The sequence below is a fragment of the Nyctereutes procyonoides genome, unplaced genomic scaffold (genome assembly GCF_905146905.1).
Source record: "Nyctereutes procyonoides isolate TBG_1078 unplaced genomic scaffold, NYPRO_anot_genome, whole genome shotgun sequence".
NCBI classification, from domain to species: Eukaryota; Metazoa; Chordata; class Mammalia; order Carnivora; family Canidae; genus Nyctereutes; species Nyctereutes procyonoides.
The window spans coordinates 76,030,412-76,056,826 of NW_026575140.1; the positions used below are offsets into that span (position 1 = coordinate 76,030,412).

General features: G+C 36.2%; 1 protein-coding gene across 1 annotated transcript in view; it reads left to right on the forward strand.

The window, feature by feature from the left end:
• Positions 1-26,415, forward strand: part of ARHGEF12 (Rho guanine nucleotide exchange factor 12) — a 150,429-nt gene that overhangs the window by 72,469 nt on the left and 51,545 nt on the right. Inside the window, 9 exon segments of the mRNA XM_055305875.1 lie at positions 108-193; positions 1,770-1,826; positions 13,378-13,476; positions 14,140-14,189; positions 16,888-16,945; positions 19,564-19,742; positions 20,995-21,072; positions 21,264-21,383; positions 22,964-23,104. Coding sequence (XP_055161850.1) covers positions 108-193; positions 1,770-1,826; positions 13,378-13,476; positions 14,140-14,189; positions 16,888-16,945; positions 19,564-19,742; positions 20,995-21,072; positions 21,264-21,383; positions 22,964-23,104 — 868 coding nt within the window.

Below are 26,415 nucleotides of genomic sequence, written 5' to 3' on the forward strand. Positions count from 1 at the left end.
AAGATTACTTGGATTCTCTTTGTAAGACACACTTGCAGTTTTTAAATTAAGATTTTATTCTCTTGGTTTGCTTACAGTAAATATTTGACTGCTTTGCTTTAATTTAGGCATGGGAGTATTTTGAACCGAGAGTCACCAACAGATAAGAAGCAGAAAGTTGAGCGAAGTGCATCACATGATTTTGATCCCACAGGTAAAACACTGTTTGTTCTTCTGAAGAATATTGAGAATAGTGCAGTTCAGAATAATTCAGCTGAAGCTGTATAACTACCTGAAACACCCAGGAGTTATTGTTTGGTCTACTTGTGATTCTCCTTCCTCTTCAGCAATATAATATAAATCCTTTGCATTCAGGAGGAATGCAAGCATTTGTAACATTCAACAATTCCACTATGGAAACAATATTGTAGAGCGTCTTTTATTCAAAAATAACGATGATAATAAAAATCGTCATTATATCGTAATTGGAGATTCTAGTCAGACCAAGGACTTGACATTAAAATAAATCATTAAGTATGAGTGGTAGCATCTCATAAAATCAAAGCTATAACTACTACAGATTTCTATAGTCATTTAAAAATTCATGTGTGATCATGGTAAATTGGAGTATTAGATAAAATCCACATCAGAGATTCATGATCATCTAATTTTAGAGTCCGCAAATGAATAGAGATCCCTTTTTCTTCAGTCAAAAATATTCTGAGCTTAGAGACTCTTTTAAGTAATGTTGATCTTTCCTGAAGTTTTCATGCTAGTAGACTTCTGACTATTTATATTCTTAATTTTATGCAAATAGATTGAACTCCTGTTGTAAAATATGTGTTTTTGCTTTCTCCTTTGTGAAATCATTCAGTATTTAATTTATAAAAAAATGATAATTTTGCTTCTGCTACTTGAAGCTGATGTGTGTTCTTTGTACACATACAGTGTTACTCAGTTGTATGTTCCTATAACAAAAGGAAGTAAATGCTGAGGTCTTGGATACACAAATGAAATGTATCTTTTTACATATTTTTGTTAAGAAATGCTTTTTTTAATAGAGTATATTTTTTGTATCTAACTCAGATGTTTCATATTTTTAGTATAAATTGTTCTTTTGAAAAACTGTTATAAATATTATCCAGGAAGGGAAGACTAAGAAGTGAATAGCTAATAATTTACCTGCATCTTGGGTCGTGGGTAAAAATGAAATCCCAATCATTAATTTTAGGCTTTGTTGGTAGGGTATAGCTTCCGGATCTCCGTTAAAAGAGAATTCTTTATTTCTCACACCTAATTTTGACATCATGGGGCTCAGAGGCTTTTATTTATATGATTAGTTATAGTCTTGCTAATGGGTTTCTGCCCTGTGTTCATATAATTATTAGAGTCTTGTTAGATTGGCCTCCTCTGTATTACTCTGCTGTGATGTGCCCATGTCCATAGACAGATTTGGTGAAGCAGTGTGCAGTGCTTCAAAATGAGGTTATGACAACTTTTAATGTCACCTCAATGATTGTCAGACGATATATTTTGTAGACTATTCACGTGTTGTTTTGTTTGAACATATTTTTATTGCACTGTCTTTTCTTCGATAAATCTTTAAAGTATGTCATTACTTGTGCTGTTCGTGACTGTTCTAAGTGCTGTCACCTGTGATGTTCATACTTTGTGTTTGCACGATTTAACTTGATCATGATTCATTCTTTTTCCCCCCCATGATTTTTTTTCCCCTTACATTGGTCTCCATATTTTCTATATCTCTCTCCTTTTCTCCCGCTCCTGTGCAGATAGCTCCTCCAAGAAGACAAAGTCTAGTTCAGAGGAGAGTAGATCCGAGATATATGGTAAGCTAATGTAGCCAATTCAGCCTTGCACCTTTGGAGCTTGCTTCATGCTGTTTTTTGTTTTGTTTTTTTGTTTTTTGTTTTTTTAATAACTGCAGCCTTCCTTGTGTCTGCTCTGCATGGCATGGCAGGGAAAGGGAGCCTGGGGTTTTACTGTGGCTGCAGCTGGGGAACTGAAGGTTGCTAGAAACTAACATCGTAGAGTAAGAGTAGGCCACATGACCCATCTTCTCTTTCTTCTTGCCTATGATGGGAAAGTGATGATGTCTCATATGTTTGAGTTGGGCTCCTTCACAGAACATAGGTGGGCTTTGAATTCTTGTCATCTTCTTCCCGTGTCCCATTTGCCAAGTTTGGGTCATGTAGGGTTTTATGGCGACTGGTCTTTCCCTCTAAGTGTAGCACTGGTGTGACTTAGAGGTGTTAGCGTTTCATTGGAATTTTTATTGGATTTTTTCTTTGTTTCTCTTTATTGGCCTTACTGCCTGGAAATGCTGTTTGTATATGATTTATATACAATAGCGGAAATATATTGAGTATTTTATTTCTATGGCTTCCAGAGTTTGTTTTTGCCTTTCAGAAGTTTCCCTGAAGCTTATTCTGAATGGGAAGATGTTAAAATGATACCTCTTCAGAATAATTTTCACAAAGAGAAGGTTTAATCTGAAAACAGTTAACTTTGGCAACAGATGATTGAAACACTAATATTTCTAGACTGTGTTCTGTCTCCCAAAGATAATATAAACCATGTTTGTGACGTTCATACATGTTTTTCTCTTTCCTTTGCACAGTTTCACCTGCCCTCTTCCCTTGTTTTGGCATCCAATTAGTGCTTTGAGAAAAGCGAATAGGAGAAGCACTGCTTGGAACCATGACTTCTAAAATCATCTCTGAGAGACTAATAAGTTATTTCATTTTAAAAATATTCCAAAATTGGCCTCAAAGGAAAATCAGGTCTTCTCTAAAAGAGCCAAAATTCTACCAAATGGAAGTTTCCCCAGATGTAGCTATTTCCTAGCCTGACATACATGAAAGGAAAAAAATACATGAAAGCACCCCTTCCCCTACTTGAAGACATTTTATAATTTATATCTCCTGACACTTGAGCCCATAGTATCACATATTTTATTAATATTATGAGACCTTGGTGTTTGGTTTTAAACCAGCGAATGCTTCTGTGTTAAATAAATATAGTTCTCTGCTTTGGTTTTTGTGGCCAGTGCCTTTTTCTATGTAGTCAAACCTTTTACAGTAGCTCAAGACGAAATGTGTACCATGCTGTATGGCATGGCAAGTTTGTGTTTTCTTCCTTCCAAAGTACTTGGCTCCTCGTAAGTAAGAAATAGCTTCTGGATTTCTCAAGACTCTGTCTTTCTGTTCTATATAAAGAGCTTCCTATGGTTTATTCTCTCCTTAGGAATGTGAACACTATCTTTATGGCTCCTTCTTTTCCAGTAGCCTTTGCAATGTTATATTTCACCTCCCCCACCATTTTCCTAGATATGTGGTATGTATGCAAAAGCTTGCTGTTTGCTTTGGATGCCAGGATGTTTGCTTTGGATGATAGGATGATAGGCATGTATGCAAAAGCTTGCTGTTTGATTTGGATGTTAATATTTCGGTGATAGGAATATTAACACTAGTTCAGACATGCCATTCGCTTGTTAGTAATAGAAACATTTTAAGTGGTAAATGGGGAAATAAGGAGTGGTTTCTTCGTATGTTTGTTTCTTGTAAACCCTCGAAATACCTTTTTTGGAAGCTCATGAGTCCTTAAAAAGCACTTATAAAAGGGATGACTTGATCAGAACAGAGTTAGCATGCACACTGAAATCTCATTGACATTACAAATATTTTATCACCTGTGTGAATAGATTTCCTCAGACTAGTTAACAGAGAAGAAAAACAATCTCTAGGGAGTAAAAAAAAAAAAGCTTAGAAATAATGGATTATGATTGAATAGAGTTATAGTGCTGACATTGCTTTAGTGTAGGATCTCTTAACAAGCCCGTTTCTGACTTGAGATTTTACATAATCTTGGGGTCAAATTCACTAGCTCAATATTTAGATAAATGCTAGTTCTTCACTTACAAATGATTTATTTTGAATCTTCCTAGCTGTTTTTAGAGCTGTTTTATGAGATACATTTACTTTGCTCATTTTAAAAGAAAACCAAGTGTCTATTTTGTGTTGTTCTTCTGTTAAGTTTCTGCCCAGGGCAGTAGATCAGTATTTATTCCATTTCTCCTTATTTTCCCTCTATATGTTTTGGAATCTGTTGATCACCTGCAGATCATGTTTCTGATCTACAATTTTAATTATACTTAATTTTCTATTTTTTTCATGAAAATCATGGAGAAATTTTGTGGACTTTTGTGGAATAGAAGAGAGTTAGCGAGGGAATTTGGAATTTGACTGCAGCCTTTTTCTGCCTTCTGTCTTAGATTCATGAAGAGATTCTAGCTGATAGTATTATGTACAAAAAAGCTATGTCTTTTTGAAACTGTTTTAATCTGCTGGGGCTTTTATAACAAAATACCAGAGACTTGGCTTAAATAACAGAATGTATTTTCTCTCACTTTTAGAGGGTAGAGATGAGATCAGGGTGCCAGGTTCTGGTGAGAGCTCTTTCCTGGCTTGCAGACAGCTACCTTTTTGCTTTGTGCTCACATCGTCCTTCTTTGGTGCAAGTACATGTAGAGAGAGAAGTCTTTCTGGTGTCTCTTCTTATAAAAGGACACTAACCGCATCATGAGGGCCCCATTCTTTTTTTCAATTTTTTAAAAAAACATTTTAGATATTTATTCTTGAGGGACACAGAGAGAGAGGCAGAGACACAGGCAGAGGGAGAAGCAGGCCCCCTACAGGGAGCCCGATGTGGGACTCCATCCCAGGACTCCAGGATTATGCCCTGAGCCAAAGGCAGATGCTCAACCACTGAGCCACCTGGGTGTCCCAAGGGGGAGGCCCCACTCTTATGACCTCTTCTAATTCTAATTACCTCCCCAAAGCCCTGCCTCTAAATACCATTATGTTAATATTAGGGGTTAAGGTTCAGTGTGTAAATTTGGAAGGGTGCATAAGTAGCAGTCCATGGCAGAAGCAAACTCCTAATACTTGCACATTCCTGGTTTTCTGGAATATATTCCTTCAGAATATATTTTTTAAAAAATCTTACCTTTTTTCAATTCAGCTTTCTCAGATGTATAAAGGTGAAAGTCATCAAGCTCTTTCTGCTTTCTTCAGCCTGGCAGAGAGCATTCTGCAGCATGAACCTTCTAAGTCCTCATAAATCCCTCGCCTCTTAACCTCTTGAAGTCTGACTTCTGAACACATGCTATCTGGAAGGTGAATCAAAAGATCCTGCTTGAAATCTGTTAACTTTTTCTCAGTTCTCACCTTCCTCTGAACAGATTGACAATGCTGATGCCCTTTTTTGGCTCCTGTAATATTACATCAATCTGGTTCTTTTCTCTCTGCAATTGTTTTGTCTTTTCTGTACTTGGCTGCTTTTCCCCTTTTATAGATGGAGGCGTGGCCCGCGTTTCTGTCCTTGATCTCTTCCGCTGTTTCCAGTCTTATATTTTTAACTGTTTACTGAATACTTCCACCCTAACCATCTTTCAAATTCAGAATGACCAGTGTGAAATTCATCATTTTTCCCTGTGGCTAGAAATCCATCTTTCTCATGATTCCCACCATTCTTTTCATGGCACTGCCTTTCTGCCATTCCCCTTGTCTTGGTTTCTTAAAGTTGTCTCTGACTACTGCCTTTCCCTGTCCTCAGCGGTTTGCTAGGCACCATTGATTCTACCACTTTCTTTCACTTTAATTTCACAGTGATTCCCTTCCCTTTCTCCATTAGATATATTTTATTAAAGTAAGGATTTGGTCATTCACTTATGAGGCAAGTACAAATGGTTAATTAAGTTGTCCTATAATTTGTTTCTGGTTTATCATTCTCTCTTAATCCACTCCTATTACTTCTACTACCATTTACCTAAAGGCACCAGCCGCTCCTCCACATTTTCCCTTTCCAAATATGGCTTGGGGGTTCTTTCTTTGCTCATGCCATTCCCATTGTCTTGAATGGCTTACCCCCTATAACTCCCCATCCTACAAGGCCCAGTTCAAATACTGCCTCCAACACAGGACTTTCCTAGGTTTGCCCCCTTCTCTGTTGTCTGACCTCTGACATCCTGCTTTGTATCTAGTTATTTGTGTTTCTGCCCATCTTTGCATCTCCCACAATGCCTGACACAGCAGAGGCTCTCGTTAAATGAGTTTTGAATGAATGATTATTGATATTGGAGTGAAGCATTTTAGTAAGGAGAACTAATAGAATACAATGTTGACTCATCTTGATTGGATTTTTCTTCTCTTCAGAAAGATTTTAAGGTAGAAGAAAATGTAACTTAGAAAAGAGACTTGCTGCTGGTAATAGTCTAAAAGAATGAAATCAGCCCACTTGGAAGTTAAAGCTTCCTCTTGCTTGGCAGCATTGTACATTTAGAATCCAGAAGCTTCTTAATCAAAGGATTATCTGAGGTCTTACTCATAAAACATGTATGTCTGGCAGCAGTTTAAAAATGAGCTGTTTTTATGAGGTTGCACATGGTCTTTTTCCACACCCTTCCCTGAAGCTAATTCTTGAGAGGTGAGACTTTGAGAAGTTTGGTCATGTAATAAAATCAAAGGTGAAGAAAGACTAGTGTGCTTTCACTAGAATGAATATAGTATGGAAGGTTCAGTATGCTGCCCTGTGTATTTAACCTTCCATTTTCAGTAATTTGCTTTTTGGTACTATCGCTGTTGTTTTGTTTTGTTTGTTTTTTTCCAGGAATGTATCATAGTGAATTCTGAGAGTATTTTTTCTCCTCTTTTTCAAAGTACCTTTTTATGACTTCTTCTCCCCACTCCAAAGCTTTACAAAGGCTTAATTTCTTTCACTTTCAAAATACCATCCTTGGTAATTATCTTTTGAATAAAAAACAGTCATTTTATGTTGGTTTCAAATACCATACTGTCATAACAAGGAAAAGAAATGTCCTTTGTTAGAGAGAAAATAAAATTTATGAAAGTATAGTATTTATATAAACTTTTATAGAACATTTTTACTTCACCAATGATACGAAGCATGATATCTATTATTAGCTTCCAGGTGAAATAGCATAATCCTTAAAAGACAGGAAATAAAGAAAAAATGTATTTTTAACTAGAGGAGTTTTTTTAGGGTAGAAGAATCAGATTGTTTTAGTTAGAAATTAGGCAGGGCAGTAGGTTAGTGTCCTGAAAGTATTTCTCTACTTTGCATGGTTTTCAGGACAATGATTTTACTTTTTCCTAAGAAGTAATTGAGTATGATTAAAATTTCCTGTATATAAAATAAACTCAAATTTTACTTAGTAAATATTCATTCAGTACCTCTTGTGTGCCAGGCACTATGACAAGGAATAGAGAGACAAAGATGATAGGATCTGCACCTGCTTTCTAGAAGTTCACAGTCTAACACAAAAGAATTTTAATAGATTTTGGTAATTACATGAGATATGCAGTTACCAATACTCCATATGCCCTTACAAAGTAGAAAGTTGTGAGAAAAAAAAAACACTCCTATGGCACTAAGAACAATGAGAATGGAGAGATATTACCATGACCAAGTTTTAGGAGAGGTTGTTCCTCATCATTATCTCATTTGTTGGATATTCTGCCTGTCTTCACACATAGTGCTTGGATACAGCTCACATTAAAGTGATTTGTGACCTTATAAAAACTCATATTCAGAGGTAAACACATTGTATGGTAATTCTAACAGACAATAAGTGATCTAGCAAAACCAACAAACAAATCGTAGACTATACATGTGTGTAAAAACCAGGAAAAGTGAAAATGATGGTAAGTGTTGGCTGGATGGTTGGTTTTAATTAATGAAATGTGAAAATGGCTATTTTGGAGTTAGGTAGGGCTCCACTTTTCACTTTATCTTTCATAAAACATACAAAGCCTGTTATCTGTCCTATACTCTGATTTTTCATTAGACATTGCCATTGTCATAGACATTCCCTGTGTCTCTGTGGTCCTTTCCTGCCAAGATTTTAAATTCTTTAAGGGCAAAGATGTTTAGTAGTTTTGTATTCCTCACAAACTGCAGTGTTAAATAACTGGTAGACAGATGTTCAGTGCAGATTTGCTAAAACAAAAAAGTAGTTTTTTGTTTGTCAAAAAGAACATTTCAACGATGTGTTAATTTAGTCTTGTTGGTGTATCCATGATTTCAATGTGAAGTATTGGTGATTCCAGTGTTAAGGGTGTGAAAGGTGGAATTTATCCTCTGTGATGGGTTAAAACACCTTGTTGTCTATAACAAGTAGAATATTTCTCTCAAGGAAAAAAAAAGCATTTTATTTTATTTTGAATGGGAAGGAACATAATAGATCTAAGCATTTGAAAGACTGGATTTCTGAATTTTGAATGGCATGACAGCTTAGTTTTTACTTAATTATAACTGCAATTCCAAGTTGATGCAGATGGCATAGATTCCTACGACAAAATAGTATCATTAATTTGAAATATGTAGATTCTGAATTGGCTGTATATGTAAGGCATGTTTTCCTTTTGTATTGTTCTAGTGATTCTTTTTTTTTTAATTTTTTATTTAAAGATTTTATTTATTCATAGAGACAGAGAGAGGCAGAGACACAGGCAGAGGGAGAAGCAGGCTCCATACAGGAAGCCTGACGTGGGACTCGATCCTGGGTCTCCAGGATCACACCCCAGGCTGCAGGTGGCGCTAAACCGCTGCGCCACCGGGGCTACCCCTGTTCTTGTGATTTTTATATGTTAAAGTACATCAGATTGTCAGATTAGCAGATAGAATAATAATATATGGACACTATAGTGGGGTTGAGATGAGAAAGACGAATAGGATATACACATAGCACTTTCTCTGTTTCCTCCTTTTCTTTGGCCTCATCTCCTTTTGATGTAGAGTTAAGAGGGAAAGTTATCAGGCTGGGCAATTTTGAATTGTGGAAAACAGGTTTGCAGTATTCTGAGGTAATCCTACTACATTTACTCAATTTTTAGCAGTTTATTAGGTCCTAGGGCATATTTACTAAAATTGACTTCTGTGATATTTTTCTCATAATGACCTCCCTCTCTGAGCTTACATCCGTCTCTAGACTCTTGGCCTTTTCCCATTTTTATTAATTTACAAGCAATTAAAAAAAATTTCCTTTGGTATCTAAACATTTGCCAGTTCCTGAAATTGTAAATGAGGACAGAGCCCCTACGTTCTTGAAGCATATCATCTAGTGAGTGGATAAAACAATAGGTATCAATTGTGAGTGATAATAAGTGAAAATATCAGTGAGGGTGACAAAACATGAGAGACACCTAACTCTGGGAAATGAACAAGGGGTAGTGGAAGGGGAAGTGGGCGGGGGGGGTTGGGGTGAGTGAGTGATGGGCACTGAGGGGGGCACTTGGCAGTATGAGCACTGGGTGTTACGCTATATCTTGGCAAATTGAACTCCAATAAAAAAAATTTTTTTTAATTGTGAATGATAATGATAGTAGGGGAGTAAATAGAGGGCACTGTCGGTAAGGTGGGTGGGGGGTACCTAACCTGGTCTGGATATTTAGGAAAAGCTTATAAGAGAAGGTGATTTCTTTCTTCATACCTTCTTGCTGTCTCCTGTATTCTAAAGTTGCCTTCTTAGAAGAAGCCCTGCTCCATAATATTTCCCTTCTCTGTTCCTTCCCCATCCAAAACTAATTTGCTTGTTTGTTAAAACAAAACAAAAAACAAAAAACAAACAAAACAAAACAAAACAAAAATTTAGACAAAGACGTAAATGAGGATTCATCTTTTTACTTTGCAGTAACAATAGGAGTTTAACATAAAAGTTTTTTTTTTCTCAAAGATTTTATTTATTCATGAGAGACACAGAGAGAGAGGCAGAGACAAAGGCAGAGGGAGAAGCAGGCTCCTCGAGGGGGAGCCGATGTAGGACTCAATCCCAGGACCCTGGGATCATGACCTGAGCCAGAAGCAGATGCTCAACAACTGAGCCACTCAGGCATCCCTAACATAAAAGTGTTTTTAATTGATTTTTTAATTGATGGCATGGTTAGATGAGTAATATATTTCTGAGCAGGAAAATCCAAAGGCAGTGTACCCCTAATCATAATAAAATACTTAACACTTATGAATCTTTATTTGTATTTATCAGGGATATAGCTAAATACTTAATATATATTATATTCAAGTGAAATATACAAATGTACAGCATGCATAAGTGAGGGGAGTGCAAAGGAAGAGAGAGAAAGAGAATCTTGAGCAGACTCCCCACAGAATGTGGGCCTGACATGGGACTTGATCTCACAACCCCAAGATCATGACTGGAGCCAAAACCAAGAGTCAGACACTCAACTCACTGAGCCACCCAGGTGCCCCAAAACATAGCAAACTCTTACTGCCCACTATGCCTCCCTCATTTTTTACAAGCATCTTCTTATTTACAGATCAGAAAAATAGTCTATTTAAGAAGCCTAGTGGCTTAACACAGCAAACCCCAACATTAGAAACCTCTAATTCACTGATTTTCATTCAGCATAGGAAGTGGAATGGGAGAAGGATATAGTATGGGAAATATATATATTATGTTACAAGTATCTTGATTTTTATGTTGAAGTCACAGTATCTTATTTTGAAACTTTAAATAATTGTAAAGGAGATCATCAAATGTTTGTTTCTAAAACTGAATGTGTATTCTAAAAGATTTTGGTAAAACATTGTCCTTACTCTATTCTGAGTCTCTAATTCTGGGTTTCTAATTCTTATATTTATTGTATTATGTACCAGGAATTTATGAAGAATGCTTCCTCCTTGATTTTATGTATTATATCTATTCTAATTATAGTTTTCCCCAGTTACTTGAAGGATGCAAGTCAAAGACTAAATTCTGTGAGGTTTAGGTTGTCTTTCCTCTGCCCTCATTACAATGTACTATTTTGTGGGTGTGGTCAATTTGCTAATTCAAATACTGTTTGGTGTTTAGTAGTCTCTAGAATTGAAGGTTACTAATTGATGTGATGTGTTGATGTGGAAGATCAACTTTCTTAGGTACAACTTACATAAAATAAGCTGTACTTTTAAGGGTACAGTTGGATGAGTTTTGACAGAGGAATGCACTCATGTAACCGTTACCTTAATTAAGATATAGAACATTTCCATCACCCCAGAAAGTTCCTTTATGTCTCTTTGTGGTCATCCTCACCCTTCCTCCCCTTGTCCCTAGGCAACCACTAATCTGCTTTTTATTACTATCCTTTAGTTTTGCCTGTTCTCCACTGGAATCATATAGTATGTACTCTGTTTTGTATCTGCTTTCTTTTGCTTATTAGCATGATGTTTTTGTGATTCATCCATGTTTGTTACATGTGTTAGTTATTCCTTTTTTTCCCTTGCTAAGTAATATTTTATTATAATGGATGTATGACAGTTTATCTGTTCATCCGTTGGTAGATCTTAGAGTTGTTTCTAGTTTTTGGCTCTGAGGAACAAAACTACCATAAGTATTTGTGTACCAACCATTATGCAGACATGCGTTTTCATTTCTCTTGGGAGTGAAATTGCTGGGTCATGTGTAAATGTATACTTACATTTATAAGAAATTTCTAAACTGTTTTCCAAAGTGTTTGTACGGTTTTACACTCTTACCAACAATGCGTGAGAGTTCCAGTTGCTCCACATCCATGTCCAGCATTTGGTACTATCAGTCTTTTTATTTTTAGCCATTCAAGTTAGTGTATAGTGGTATCTCATTGTGGCTTTAGTTTTCATTTTCCTGATGACTGCAGTTGTTGAGCATCCTTTCATGTGCTTTTTGGCCATTGGGGTATCTTTATTTGTGCTGTGTTTATTCAGATCTTTTTTTTTTTAATTTATTTTTAAGTAATCTTTATGCCCACATAGAGCTCAAACTCACAACCCCAGGATCAAGAGTGGCACAGTCTACTCACTAAGCCAGCCAGGTGCCCTGAAATCTTGTTCTTTTTAAAATGTGTCCCCCATTATTGAACTGTAGAGTTGTTGTTTTTTAAATATAATCTGATACAAGTCCTTTATCAGATATTTGTATTATGAATATTTTCTCCCACTCTGTACCTTGCCTTTTCGTTTTCTTACCAGTGTCTTTAAAGGAGAGTGAATTTAAAATTTTGAGTACAATTTCCTAGTTTTTTTCTTTTATGGTTGGTGCATTTTTCATCCTAAAAGATCTCTGCTTACCTAAGATCTTGACTTTTTTTTCTGTATTTTCTTATGAAGAAAAGTTGTAGCCTTTGTGTTTAGGTCCATGATTTTTCTTAAGTTAATTTTTTGTGTAGGCTTATGAATAAGGTTCATAGTTCGTGTTTTCTGTACTGTGATGCACTTATTCCAGGCTTTCATTTGTAGTAGGCTCACATACCTGTGACATTTCATTAACAGCAAGAAATACATGTATTCATTAATATGCAATCTTTAACATATCCTTCGTTTTATACATCAGACTTATTTAAAAGCATTTACATAAAAAATGCTCTTTGTGTAAAAATCCTTATTTTGAAGAAATTTTTATTTTCTAATCATCACTATACTTGCATTATTTATCATGTTTTATATATTGATTTTTGGTGAAACACTTAGATCCTGCAAAGCTAAAGTATTAAATCTCTGGCTAACACAGAGTTCAGGATCTTCAGATCTTAATCTGTGATCAGACGGCCCTGGGTACAAATCAGGGTTCTGTGATGGGACATTCCTGTTCCTTTGCTTGTGGTCCTCTTTCTTTCACCTTGCCTTGACTACTTTTGTTTGCCGTTTGGTAGAAGGAAAACAAACTCTCCTGTAGAAATCAGGTAAGTATGTGAAAGGAGTGAAAGAATTGGTTGAGTTCAAAGGTTCTTTCTTGATCTTCTCTATTTTTTTCTCCTCTTTATTTTTTCTATGAGCCAATGTCTTTCTTGTCTTTGAACTTGTTCTTTCTCCCTTTTGGGAGAACTGCCCATGCTCTGCAAGTACCTCCTTTCTTTATATAGTCTTTTTCTGAGAGTGAGATTGGATTTCTCTGGGGTTTACATGGGATGCTTTGAGCCTAATGTCCCCAGATGTTAGATTTTCTTGGGTTTAAACACCAGTGAGAGCACTCAAAACAGAGGGCAGTGGGGAGGATTTCATGTTACAAATAAATAGCAAGGATGCAAACAGGCCTTCCTTCTGTCCCCTAATACTTAATCTGTTCTACTTTGCCATAGCTGTTTTTAAATCTTGGAGCAGTTCTACTCTACCTGTCCAGTGAGAAACCAATATATATTACGCTTTGTGATATTCTTGCATTTGTTTTGTTTATGGGGTTAGTTCTCTGGTTTGTGATACTGGTTTCACATGCCATCTTGTGTTTCTCCAGATAGAATATAGTTCTTTACAGTTCGTTACTAATATGTCATTATGTCTTTTTCTCTCTCCCATTTTCTCTTCTCTCTTTACCCTGTGGTTCTTGTGCAGGTCTGGTTCAGCGTTGTGTGATCATCCAGAAGGATGACAATGGATTTGGGCTGACGGTCAGTGGAGACAATCCAGTCTTCGTACAGTCTGTCAAAGAAGGCAAGGCATTTTTAAAAACAGTCTTGTCACTTGGGAGCAGAGTAAGAATAGAAAAACTTAATGTCTATTGCCTAGAATAAAATAATCACATACATTGCAGGTCATAATGCTCCATTGTGTTAGATTTGTCTTTAGTATCATTTATAGACATGAATTCTCCCCAATTGATTTTCTTTGTACTTACTAGAAAGAAAACAGCCTTAGTTTTAGAAACTATATGACTCCTTGTTTGTGTTGCTTTTTGATGTATAAAGCAACTTTATACATCAAAAAGCAACACAAAGTTTATAGAATTTTATAGAAGTTTATAGAATTTTATTTCTTCCTGGCACCAGAGATATTTTTAGACCAGATTAAAGAAATGGTTATATGCACTAAAACACCTACTTTTCCCAAAATGACAGTAATAGTATATTCTATTACATATATTGAATACATTCTTTATGCTGTAATTCGAGGTAGGTATTTTTTATCCCCATTTACAGGGGATATTGAGGCTTAGAGTGAAAAAAAAAAAAACACATAAAACCAATCCATGGTCACACAACTAGTGAGTGGCAGAGGCACATGTTTTGTAACCATTTGGCTATACTGCCTCTCCTTCAAGAAAATTATCAGCACATGCAGATGATTTACATTTTAAGTAATTAATTTCTCTTACAGATGGAGCAGCCATGCGGGCTGGGGTACAGACAGGTGATCGAATCATCAAGGTAAGGAAAAGACTATTACGGAATTTATGATAGATTTAAAAACAGCATATATTAACTGTATTTGATTTTTTTCACTTGGATTTTTATAAAAAGCAGTGCATTATATATATTTGTTGACTATAAAAAACACTTCATTTATTTTAAAATTAATATTACTCTTTACTGAAGGGCATAATAAAAGGCATGAATAAATGGAGTCATGTGTATTCTTAGATAGGAAAGTAACTCATTGTGATAAAGACCATTTCTTTCCAAACTACTCTGTTAGCAAGAAAGTCTCATCAGAATATATTAATATGACTGGGGAGATGTGTTATTATTTGTCAAACTCATGAGTTTTCCAAATGAATTTTACAGAGGTTTAAGAATAGCTTAAGAAAAAAAATATTATATGTATGGGTATGTGTGAGATGAGATGGTAGGGATTAATTCAAAGCAAGTTGCTCTAGTCTAGATATAGGCCTATCAGTCCAGAAACAGGGAGGAGTGGAACGATCAATCATTACTCTTGAGATGTTGAATAATTTGAATACTTAAAATCAAATTATTATATAGGAAAAGGCACCATGAGTATTTACAAACAACTATCTGGAAATAAGTATTTGAAGTTTCAAATACCTACTACAGAGTAGAATGCCTTACTTGTAAAGAGAGAGCACTTTTAAATTCCTAAGAGAAGAATAAATAAATAAATAAATAAATAAATAGCCTAATCAAAACAAGGTGAAGAATTTTATCAGTCTCCCCAAAATAATTGAAATAAATAATATATTAAGGAGGATAGGTCTCATCTCATTAATAACAAAGAAGTAGAAATTAAAATGATAGCTTAAGGGGTACCTGGGTGGATCAGTTGGTTAACATCCAGTTCTTGGTTCTGGCTCAGTCATGATCTCTAGGTTGTGAGATTGAGCCCTGCATTGGGCTCTGAACTGGACCATTGACCTGCTTAAGATTTTCTCTTTCCCTCTACTTCTCACCCCCTTTTCTCTCTCCCTCTCTAAAGCATAAAATAAAATAAATAAAATGATAGGCGAAAATATATTTGGTTGTCAGAAATTTTAAAGATTATTGATAATATAACTTTGGCATGGTTTGGGCATAGTAAAATGGGTATTCTCATAAACTTATGAGTATAAATTGGGTAAACTCTATTTGGATGTCAATTTGTGAATGTATCAAAAATGATATACTATTTTATTTATTTTATTTTATTTATTATTTTATTTATTTTATTTTATTTTTTTAAAGTGAGGAGAGCAGGGCAGGGGCAGGGGCAGGGGTAGAAGGAGAGGGAATATACTGAGCAGGCTCCACACCCAGCAGGGAGCCTGATGTGAGGCTAGATCCCATTACCTGGAGATTATCACCTGAACTGAACCCAAGAGTCACATGCTTAATTGACTCTGCCACCCAGGTGCCCCCCAAATTACATACTTTTAGAGAAATATATAGCTTTTGACCAGCAAGTTTGCTTTTAGGACTTACCTAAGGAAGTAAGTGTATAAATGTGAACTGATATATGTATAGGGAAATTCATTTCAGCTTTGTCATATTGAAAATTTGTGCGGGCGCCTGGGTGGCACAGTTGGTTAAGTGTCTGACTCTTGGTTACAGCACAGGTCGTCCTCTCAGGGTAATGGGATGAAGCCCAACTGGGCTCTGCACTCAGCATGAAGTCTGCTTAAAAAGATTCTCTCTCCCTCTCCCTCTGCCCCTATTCCCTGCACTCACTCACTCACTCTCTCTCTCTCAAATAAGTCTCAAAAAATTGTAAACAGTTCAAATGTGCATAAATGGAGTGTTAGAAAAAGAAATTACATTTCGTTTACAGATGTTAAAAAGAATGGATTAGGTCTATGTGTATCTATATTGAAAGAAAACCATATACAACAAAATATGTGCAGAAAAAAGGGCAATTATAATATATGTGTGTGTATATATGTGTCTATGCCTGTGTCTGTGTATCTGGTGTGTGTATCCTAGAACATTGTCTCAGAGATTAAACTTCATGATTAACAGCTATCATCTCTGGTAGGCGTGACTAGTATCTTTTTACTGCTATTTTAGACACTGATATATTTGAACTTGTAAAAATTAGCATTACCCATGTCAAGGAAAATAGCATTGGTTCCATGTTTAAGAGTTTTTCTTCATTTGGGTTAGTGGAAACTTTGGATAACATTTCCTGCAGTTAGCCTATCTGAAAATTAGTTTTCTTTGTATAGATTAGGTCATGGTTGGAAAACTTAAAGTAGAGTGAGTATTGTTAGGGAAATAATGCTTATTTTTTTATCTTTTAAAAAAATCAGTGTGATTTTGAATCATGATTGAAAATTCATGATTGATTTTGAATTTGTAGTTAAAAGCAAAATGGTCTTTATTGTTTGCAAGAACCCTTCACTGTGAAGGACTTATAAAACCTGTTGTATAGTATGTTTTGTTATTTTTCATGGTAAGTTATAATATCCTTTAAATCAAGGCATTGTTTTATATTCAAGTTCATTTTGTTGCTAAGTTTGCTGAGTACACCTTATAGAATAGTGATAAAAGTGAATATTGAATCAAATATATACATATTTTAATATAGTTCTGTGTACTATATTCTAATCGGTTGTATTATGTACAATAATTTCTAAGGTCAATATAGCCATTTTCAATGGAATGTGTCTGACATTTTGTTTTCATTTTCTTACAGGTGAATGGAACTCTGGTGACTCATTCAAACCATTTGGAAGTGGTGAAGCTAATCAAATGTAGGTGAATTTTATTCTCAGTTTTAATTAGTTTCTGAATCCTTTAAAGGAAGGATCAAAAAACATTTATGTAATAAGCCAGATAGTAAATATTTTAGGGTTTGTGGGCCTTACCATCTTCTATTTTCTCATGATTGCACAAAAAGCCATTTGCAAATGAACAGTTGTGGCTGTATCTCAATAAAACTTTGTCAGGGATCCCTGGGTGGCTCAGCGGTTTAGCGCCTGCCTTCCTCCCAAGGCATGATCCTATAGTCCCAGGATCGAGACCCACATCAGGCTCCCTGCATTGAGCCTGCTTCTCCCTCTGCCTGTGTCTCTGCCACTGTCTCTCTGTGTCTCTCATGAATAAATAAATGGAATCTTTTTTTAAAAAAAAAAAAATTATTTTGTTAAAACAGTCTGTGGGCTGGATATAGCCTCCTGGCTGGAGTTTGCTTTAACTCTGCATTAAAGGAAAGTCTGAAGTGAAAATCCCTAATTTACTAATAACTATATTTTATCTGCTTCATATACGTGGTAGATGATAATATCATTCTTGGTAACATGGAAGGCATATATTTGAACGACATGCATGAGTCATCTGAGGGGGAAGAGATATAGAATTCACATGGAATGACCCAGATGAACTGAAATGGAACTTTAAAAATCATCCAGCATAGTCATGTTTCCTCAGATAAGTAAATCATAAAATAAAATCCAGGGTAATGATCTCTTGGAAATCTCCAGGGTTAAGGCTTTAGAATCTTCTGAATCAGACTATTCCATAGTAGACTACAAGTAAGATAGTTGTTTATGGCCAAGCAGAAACACTACTACTTTATTTAATCCTGTTTTTGTTTCATAGGGTGGACATCTTGAGAATTAATTTAATAAACTGAGTTCCTTCTTAGCTGTCTTACCACTGTTTAACTAAAGCAACCCCTGAATCCTCTTTACCTTTTTATCAGACAGCTAGGCTCTAAAGGGTCCCTAGGATCATAGTTCTTAACTTTAGTACTTTTTAAAAAGGAATGGGATGATCACAATTAGATCCCCATCCTCGAATCAGTTTGATTATTTATGTAATGAGATTGTGATTTGTACATTTTTATGTGCTACATAACTATGATGGTTTATGATAATAAATAAATATAAACCTGATCACTATTGAGGAGTATAAAAAGTAAGATTATTTCTTTAACTTTTTAGATTATATATTTTACTCATTCTAGTGTAAATTTTACTTAATAAAAAGGAAATCATAGCCCTATAGCAGGTAAGATGACTTATCCAATACTGAAAGCCTGGCTAAAAACTTAAAGGTAAGCATAAATCACTGTGAGCATCCACAACAGATCTAAATTTGCAATGCCTTGCACTGTGTACTCTCTTTATACTGGAGGTCCCTCACATCCTACCCTGTAATGCATCTTCTGGACGTGATAAAAGGGATTTCAGATGAAAGCAGTTTAAACATAGCTGAAGAGGGAAGGGAAGAAATAGGAAACCAGTGGAGGTGAACACATGGATAAGTAAATAAGCTATTACTAATGGAGGGCGTTCTGACAAATACAAGTGAAAAACCTTACAAAGTATATATCCCTAAATTCTCCCAAATCATAGCATTTGTGACCACTAAATGTACCAAAAAAAAAAAAAAAAAAAGGCTCTTAGAACCTCAAACACTGACACAATTGATGGTGAGTTCTGCAGGCAGTTAAATAGGGAGACAAGTATGAAATGCATTTAAATGCTCTGTTGAAAAGTCTAAGAGGATGATATTGTCACTTTAAGGTCTGTTATCTAGAAAAGTCATTTATTTGGAAAGTCTCCTCTCGATGCTAGATAAATCATGAATGTCTGTTCTGGAGTCTTTCTGGTTAGGGTTGGTTTTGCCCTCTGTCCTTTATGCCTAGTGAAGTTCTATCTTCACATTTAAAGTAGAAAAACTCAAATTTATTGCATGTTCTTTCCTGTTTTCGTGGGATATTTTTTGTCCTACTCATTTTTTTTTAAAGATTTTATTTATTCATGAGAGACAGAGAAAGAGAGAGAGAGAGGCAGAGATACAGGCAAAGGGAGAAGCAGGCTCCATGCAGGGAGCCTGACGTGGGACTCGATCCTGGGACTCCAGGATCACGCCCTGGGCTGAAGGCAGGCGCTAAACCGCTGAGCCACCCAGGGATCCCCTGTCCTACTCATTTTTTAAAGTTAATTTAAAATTGCATCATGATATTCCAGAAAATTAGTTGAACCCTGCCTAGTTAGTATCATCTCAAAATATGATGGTTTCCTGAATTTAAGAAATTAATTGAACGTAGTCATTAGTAGATGGTTGCTAATAACTCACCCTTCCCGAAATTAAGAACAATTCTTGGGATTATAAATTTTATTTGCCTTTGTGTCATATCGTATGAATAGTAATTTGCTATCTGAAAATGGCATCGTTCCTTTAGATTTTTAGAGGACTCATAAAAAAGAAATGACAAGTTGGATTCTTTTTCTGTGGAGCAGTGATTAGTAGATAATCAAACTTGCTCACATTACTGGATCTTACAGAACTGTCAAAGGTGAAGTAGCAAAATACTGTAGACAAGTCTTTGACTTTGTTATTTTTCCTGTTCTCCCTCCCCAAGCTGGTTCCTATGTAGCTCTCACCGTTCAGGGACGCCCACCTGGGTCGCCCCAGATTCCACTCGCTGATTCTGAAGTAGAGCCATCAGTCATTGGACATATGTCTCCCATCATGACATCCCCTCATTCACCTGGAGCATCTGGGAACATGGAGAGAATTACTAGTCCTGTGCTCATGGGGGTAAGAGGGGGGAAAGCTTCTTTTAAATGCTCAGTGTGTAATGATGACTTTGCTTTATATTAAGAGTTTTAAAGCATTGATCTGATAAATTTAAGTTCAAGATACTGGAAAATAGCCTCCTTATATAAAAATTATGTATTAATTTGAAATTATTACAGAGTATTAGGATAGCAGATTGAATTAGGAAAGATTTAACACCTGTCATATATAGAACAAGGTGTCATTCACAAAAATATAATTAAGATACCCTATGTTCAAGGGCCTTAGTTGTCTTCGGATATAAACTTTAAGAGGACAGAGTTTTGTTTGTTTATTGCATCCCAGTGCCTGAAATATTGCTTGGCAGGTAGTAGATACTTAAACCTTTGTTGTTTGAGAATGAATCAAGAGTATACAAGTCATTATAATACAAAGGCAGAATGTAGACATTACGAGGGGGGAATATATTAAGTCCTATGACAATTCAAAGGAGGGAGGAAGCATATCAGTTGTAATACGGAAGGACTTTATGGAAAGCTACTATTTGAATTGAGCCTTGAAAAACAGGTAACATTTAAGTAGTGGCCATGGGGAGGGAAGTAAACCAGGTAAAAGAAATAGAATAAACAGAGATAAAGAGCCAGGAAAGCACCAAGTATGTGGGGGAAGTTCCAAGATTCTTGTTTGGCTGGTGCCTGTTAAGGATTTAAGTAGTGGGAGATGAGGCTTGAAAAAAGTAAGACTATTTATTTTGAAAAATCACAACTACCAGGCTTATTTACATGTACCCGAAGAGGCAGTACGAATCCATTAAAATTGGGGAGTGGGGGTGGGCAAGAGAGTGACGTGATTGTAGCAGGATTTGAGGAAGGATAATTAGATAAAATCTTACAGGGTTGTGAAACAAAGATAGATGGTGAAGAGGAGTTAGGGAGCTGTCTTAACATTTTAGGCAGGAGGTACTGGGAATTTGTGTCATGCATGGGGGTTGACAATACAGATCCAAAGGATGGATGGAAAGTATAACATAATGATATTATACTTAAGGCAACTTCATTTCTCCAGCTAATATCAAAATGTAATGTCTTGAACCTAGTTTAGTAAAAGTGAAATAGAAAGGCTGAAGTTTCCCTGTAACCTTTTGACTTTGAGCATCAGGTCTCACAGCCTGTCTTTATAACCGCTGCTTATTTTAGCTTCACTTCACTATATGGGTTCTTGTTTGTTTGTTTGTTGTTGTTGGTTTGTGTTTTTTTTTTTATCTTTTTTCTAGGAGGAAAACAATGTGGTTCATAACCAGAAAGTAGAAATTCTGAGAAAGATGTTACAGAAAGAACAGGAACGGCTACAGGTACTAAAGTTAGAAATGGGGCTTTTTACAGGCTAATGAAACTGTGAATGGGCGTAGTTGAGTTGGTATTTGTCATGATCACAGTCAAGTAGTACTGTAATCAATGCCATCACTATTTTATTAAGAATGGACTTTTCTATATTTTCTTGCCACAAGTAATTAATTCTCAAAATATTTTTATAACTTTTCAGTTATTGCAGGAAGATTACAACCGAACACCTGCCCAAAGATTGCTAAAAGAGATCCAAGAGGCCAAGAAACACATTCCTCAGCTGCAAGAGCAGTTATCCAAAGCCACAGGCTCTGCTCAGGTAGCATCACTATTAAAAGTGCTACCCAACTTTTTGCAGGAGATTTTTCTTCTGGGAATGTGTTAGAGAATGTTGCAATTGCCTTTTTTAAAAGTTTTTTTTTTCCTAGCATAGGCCAAGAGGATGTCCTGTGTAGCATGTTACAGAAATAATGATGTAACTACAAGAAATGTGGGCTTCCGATTCTTTGCTTGCTCATGATATCATGTTCCTTTGTTCCATAATTTAGAAAGAACTGAGTGCTTTTGCTTTGATGTGACAAACTACTAAAATGTCTTTATGTACGTTTGCATTTTTGAGGCTCATTCTGCCATTTTGAAAGAGAATGACGTGTTTTTAAGTAGGAACGTAAGATTTTATAAAGTGACAGGCATTATGCTAAATACAGAGACAAACATATTCTTGCTAATCTTTACAGCAACCCTCTGAGATTAGATACTACTTATTGTTTGCCCTCATTTTACATGTACCTTTAGAGAAACTCAGATTAAATAATTTGCCTGAAGTCATATAGCTCAGAAGCAATGGAACTGGAATTTAGACCCAATCTTCTGAGTTACAAAGCACTTTCATGTTCTTAGCAACTATATTTTTACTGAAGTTTTAAACTAGATATAAACAGAATTTATTACACAGGTGTAAGTTATGGAGATGATGGTCTTATTAGAAACAGTAGCTCAGCCAGATTTGTATTCTCTAATATTCATGTTTGGGATAGGAAAAGGTCCTTATATCTCATCTTAAAGTAAAATGGACCATATTCCTGTACCATTTAAAATGAGTAAAAGCTGTTGATTCATTATGCTTTCTGAGTCTGTGAGTGAAAGCCACAATTTCATAGAACTCAAAGGATTCTTTGAGATCATGTAGCCTCATTGGCTCATCTTAAAGTCAAAACATCATGCAGTTGAGAAAATTAGAGCCTAAACTGGTTAAATGACATAGCCAAGGTCACATCACTGTAAGGTCTCCTGACTTCCTGGTTTGATGTACTTGTGGCTACATGGTATTTAGTTTTTTTCATTACTCTCAGTCCCATTAGCTCTATGAGATTTTGAGTATTATGCCTCAGTAATGTTGACAGTTTTATGTTGTTATAATTACTGAACGAAGACAACATTTTTATTCTGTTTAAACAATTAAAACGTGGTTCCTGATCTAAAAGCCTATATTCTATTATAGCATTGTGTTCCAGAATTGGCTACTTATTGAAATTCAAAAGTGTTGGAAGGCAGTTAACAAGAAGTTATAGTGTAATAATCTTTACTATAATGGGCAGGAAATATGAATCATCTAATTTAACCAACTATTTTACCTTTCTGCCCTATTCAGAAGTTTAAACTTTTATTCTCCTTGCTAAGACATCATTTTCCCTGTCTTTGAAATCATGCCATATTAGAACCACAGAATTGGTAGTTATTTATACTTTAAGTTTTTAGAGGGTTAAGCCTCCTTGATCACATCAAACTGGCCAGATTTTTGGTAAATCTCCAATTAGGTGACAGTCTGTTTATACAGTCAGTAATGAATGTTTCTTTTATTGTGTTGGTGTGTGTGTGCGTGTATTTAATCTGTTTTAGGATGGAGCTGTAGTTACCTCCTCCAAGCCTGTAGGTGAGCTGCTGACAGCCAGTGAGGTAGAAGCAGATCCTGGTGAGGGAATAGGCAGACTTGACTACTGCACTGGAGATGCTTCTCGGCCCGGCAGTGACAGCGCTGACGTAAGTGTTCTGCATCATGGTTTTCTTCTCTACACCTCCTTTCCATATTTGATTTTAAGTTACATGAATTAGAGGTGTTCTCTTATTACTTACCTTTATCACCACCTTTAATATAGCAATTAGATGAGCAGAAAATCTGCACTCTGTTGTCTATGTTCAGAGTTCACTTTTCCCCTTAGATACACATTGCCAAATGTTTCTTTTGAGGAGGTGGAATTTCCCAGCAGGCATCTTGTTTGTGGGTTGAGAAGTTAATAATGCTTTTTTTTTTTTTTTTTTTTTTTAACTGAACCAAGAGGCCAACTGTTGATATCTTTAAGAGTATGTTAATATTCCATTTGTGGTCAGAGTGACTCAGTCTTGAATCACGGGGCACTTTGCCATTACAAAGAGGAAAAGCCTTAGTCCTATTAGATAGACTTGAGTTAATAGTCCTTGTTTAGTAACACTTTCTTGATTAACCCCCAAACTGCCAGATGAAGATGGATCTTTGTTAAGATGAATACGATGTACCACCATGGTCGTAGGAGTACTGACCAGTTGAATTCACTGTTGTTTACTCAGCATTCCTTTTTTTTTTTTTAAGATTTTATTTATTTATTTATTCATAGACACAGAAAGAAAGAGACAGAGACACACAGGCAGAGGAAGAAGCAGGCTCCATGCAGGGAGCCTGATGTGGGACTCGATCCTGGGACCCCATGATCATACCCCAGGCTGCAGGTGGCACCAAACCGCTGCACCACTGGGGCTGCCCTTACTCAGCGTTCCTTTGTAGGTAGTATGCAGTGATAGGAATAATGACTTAAGAATAGACTACCCTCTTTATTTTATTTTAATTTTTTTAAAGATTTTATTTATTCATGAGAGACACAGAAGCAGAGACATAAGCAGAGGGAGAAGCAGGCTCCCTGCAGGGAGCCCAGTGTGGGACTCGATCCCAGGACCCCCGGATCACAACCTGAGCCAAAGGCAGACACTCAACCATTGAGCCATGCAGGCACCCCAATCACCCTCTTTAAAAGTGATAAGGAAAATAGTCTAAACCAGTGTTTTGAAAACTGTGGATCATGGAATCAATTTAGTGGGTTGGGGCTAGCATTAAAAAAAAAAAAAGAATAGGGGATCCCTGGGTGACTCAGTGGTTTGGCACCTGCCTTTGGCCCAGGGTGTGATCCTGGAGTCCTGGGATCGAGTCCCACATCAGGCTCCTGCATGGAGCCTGCTTCTCCCTCTGCCTGTGTCTGCCTCTCTCTCTCTCTCTCTCTAATGAATGAGTAAATAAAATACTTAAAAAACAAAAGAATAGAATAGAAAATAATGCTTTGTAAGATACAGATAAACTAAGTGTTACTTCTTGTGACTTTTATTATATGTAAACATACAATGCACATGTGTGTGTTCACATGCTGGTTAACAATGTAAAGTTTCTTATTGAAGGTAGTGGAAAAAAAAAAATTGAAAGCCACTGGTTAAAGCCATCATTCAGGCCACCTTTTGAGGCTTAGGCCCAATGACTCAGAACTTCATTCAAGGAAAATTTGAGGATTTTTTGGGGGGGGAGTGGTGAGGGGCGAGGGGGAAGATAGTGCTAGCAGTCTTATGATTGGATGGGCGAAACTGACTCAAAAAAACACTTACTGGGCATACATACCATATGCTGTAATGAATGTTTTACATTCCTTATTTTAGTTAATTCTACTGTTATCATAATTTTACAAAAGAAAAAACTGGCCAAAGGGAGTTAACTAATTTGCTAATAACTTACACAGATAATCTGTAATCTGCCTACATCTAGCTCTAAAGTACCAGTACTCTAAATATAAACGAAAGTACTGAGGAGTAGAAACGCATAACATTTGGGGAGAGCAGTGAAAACTTTACTAATGTATTAGGGTTATGGACGGAATGGCTAGAGTTTATCTTAGAAATAAAGGCTTGACTTCAGGTTCTAAAAGGCTTCATGTTGTTCTCGCAGAACTGTTTTTAAGGATTTTTCTTGCATTCTCCTTTTAGATTTAGTGCTGTTTCTCCTGTTTTCATCTCTACCATTAGATATTTTCTTGAGAGGACAGGGACATCTTTGACTTTATGTCACCAAAGCTTGGCAGATCCTACAATTAGGAATTTGCAACAAATGGCACAAAAGAAAAATTTGAATATTATCTTGTATTTAGAGGAACATTGCAATAAAATGTGTGGCTTAGAAATATAACTTTAAAAAAGAGAAATATAACTTTATGGAACGCAGAATGAATTGACAAGTGTAGAAATAGGCATCCCAGTGACTTGAGACTGAGATATGATTTGTATTTAGTAAGTATTTGAATGAACAACAGAATGAATGAGAGTTTCGGCTTTATCTTGCATGTAGAAGTGAGAAGCATAGTCAGAAACATGTCTGAGTAGAAATGAATTCGAATAAAGAGACAGAAGACTGCTTAGCTTACTAGGATCTTTCCAAATGTATGTTGAATGGCTAATAAATATTGGCTCCCTACTTTGTGACAGTAGTTGGGCCTAATGCTGTACAGATACTCTTCTAAACTCTCCTAATAGTATTAAAGAAGTATCACCATTTTTAGATGAGGACATTGAAGCCAGGTAAATAATAAACCAGATGTTGTGGAAATCCAGGTGAGAGATGATAGAATGCAGACGAGGATATTCACTGAACACATAAGAAATTCGTTTAATTCTTACAAGCATCTGTGTGGGGCAGCCCTGGTGGCTCAGCAGTTTGGTGCCGCCTTCAGTCCAGGGCCTGATCCTGGAGACCGGGATCAAGTCCTACATCGGGCTCCCTACATGGAGCCTGCTTCTGCCTCTGCCTGTGTCTCTGCCTCTGTGTGTGTGTGTGTCTCTCATGAATAAATAAATAAAATCTTAAAAACAAAACAACAACAAAAAAAGCAAGCGTCTGTGTGAAGCCAAAGATGTGCTGCTTTTTCCTTACAGATTCCCACCTTTGTTCCATGTGGACTCTATTAAGACTGTAGGAGCCAGTCTTCTATCTTTTGTATCAGTGCTTTTAAATTTTTCTCCATTTTCTACTTGTCTAAAATAATCTTCTTGTGATGTTTGTGATATCATTCTTATTGTAAAGCTCCCTGCTCATGCTAACCTCAGAAAAGGCTTTGAATACCCAACACCCAGTTCTCACAATAGAAGCAAGTTCATCACAAATCATCTAAAATTTAGAGCATCTGCCTCTCAGATTTTTGTGAATTTGTGTCTGGTGTTTTTTAAGAACTTGTTTTGGAAGAATTTTAAACCTATTCAAAAATAGAGACTAGCATAACATTCCTTTC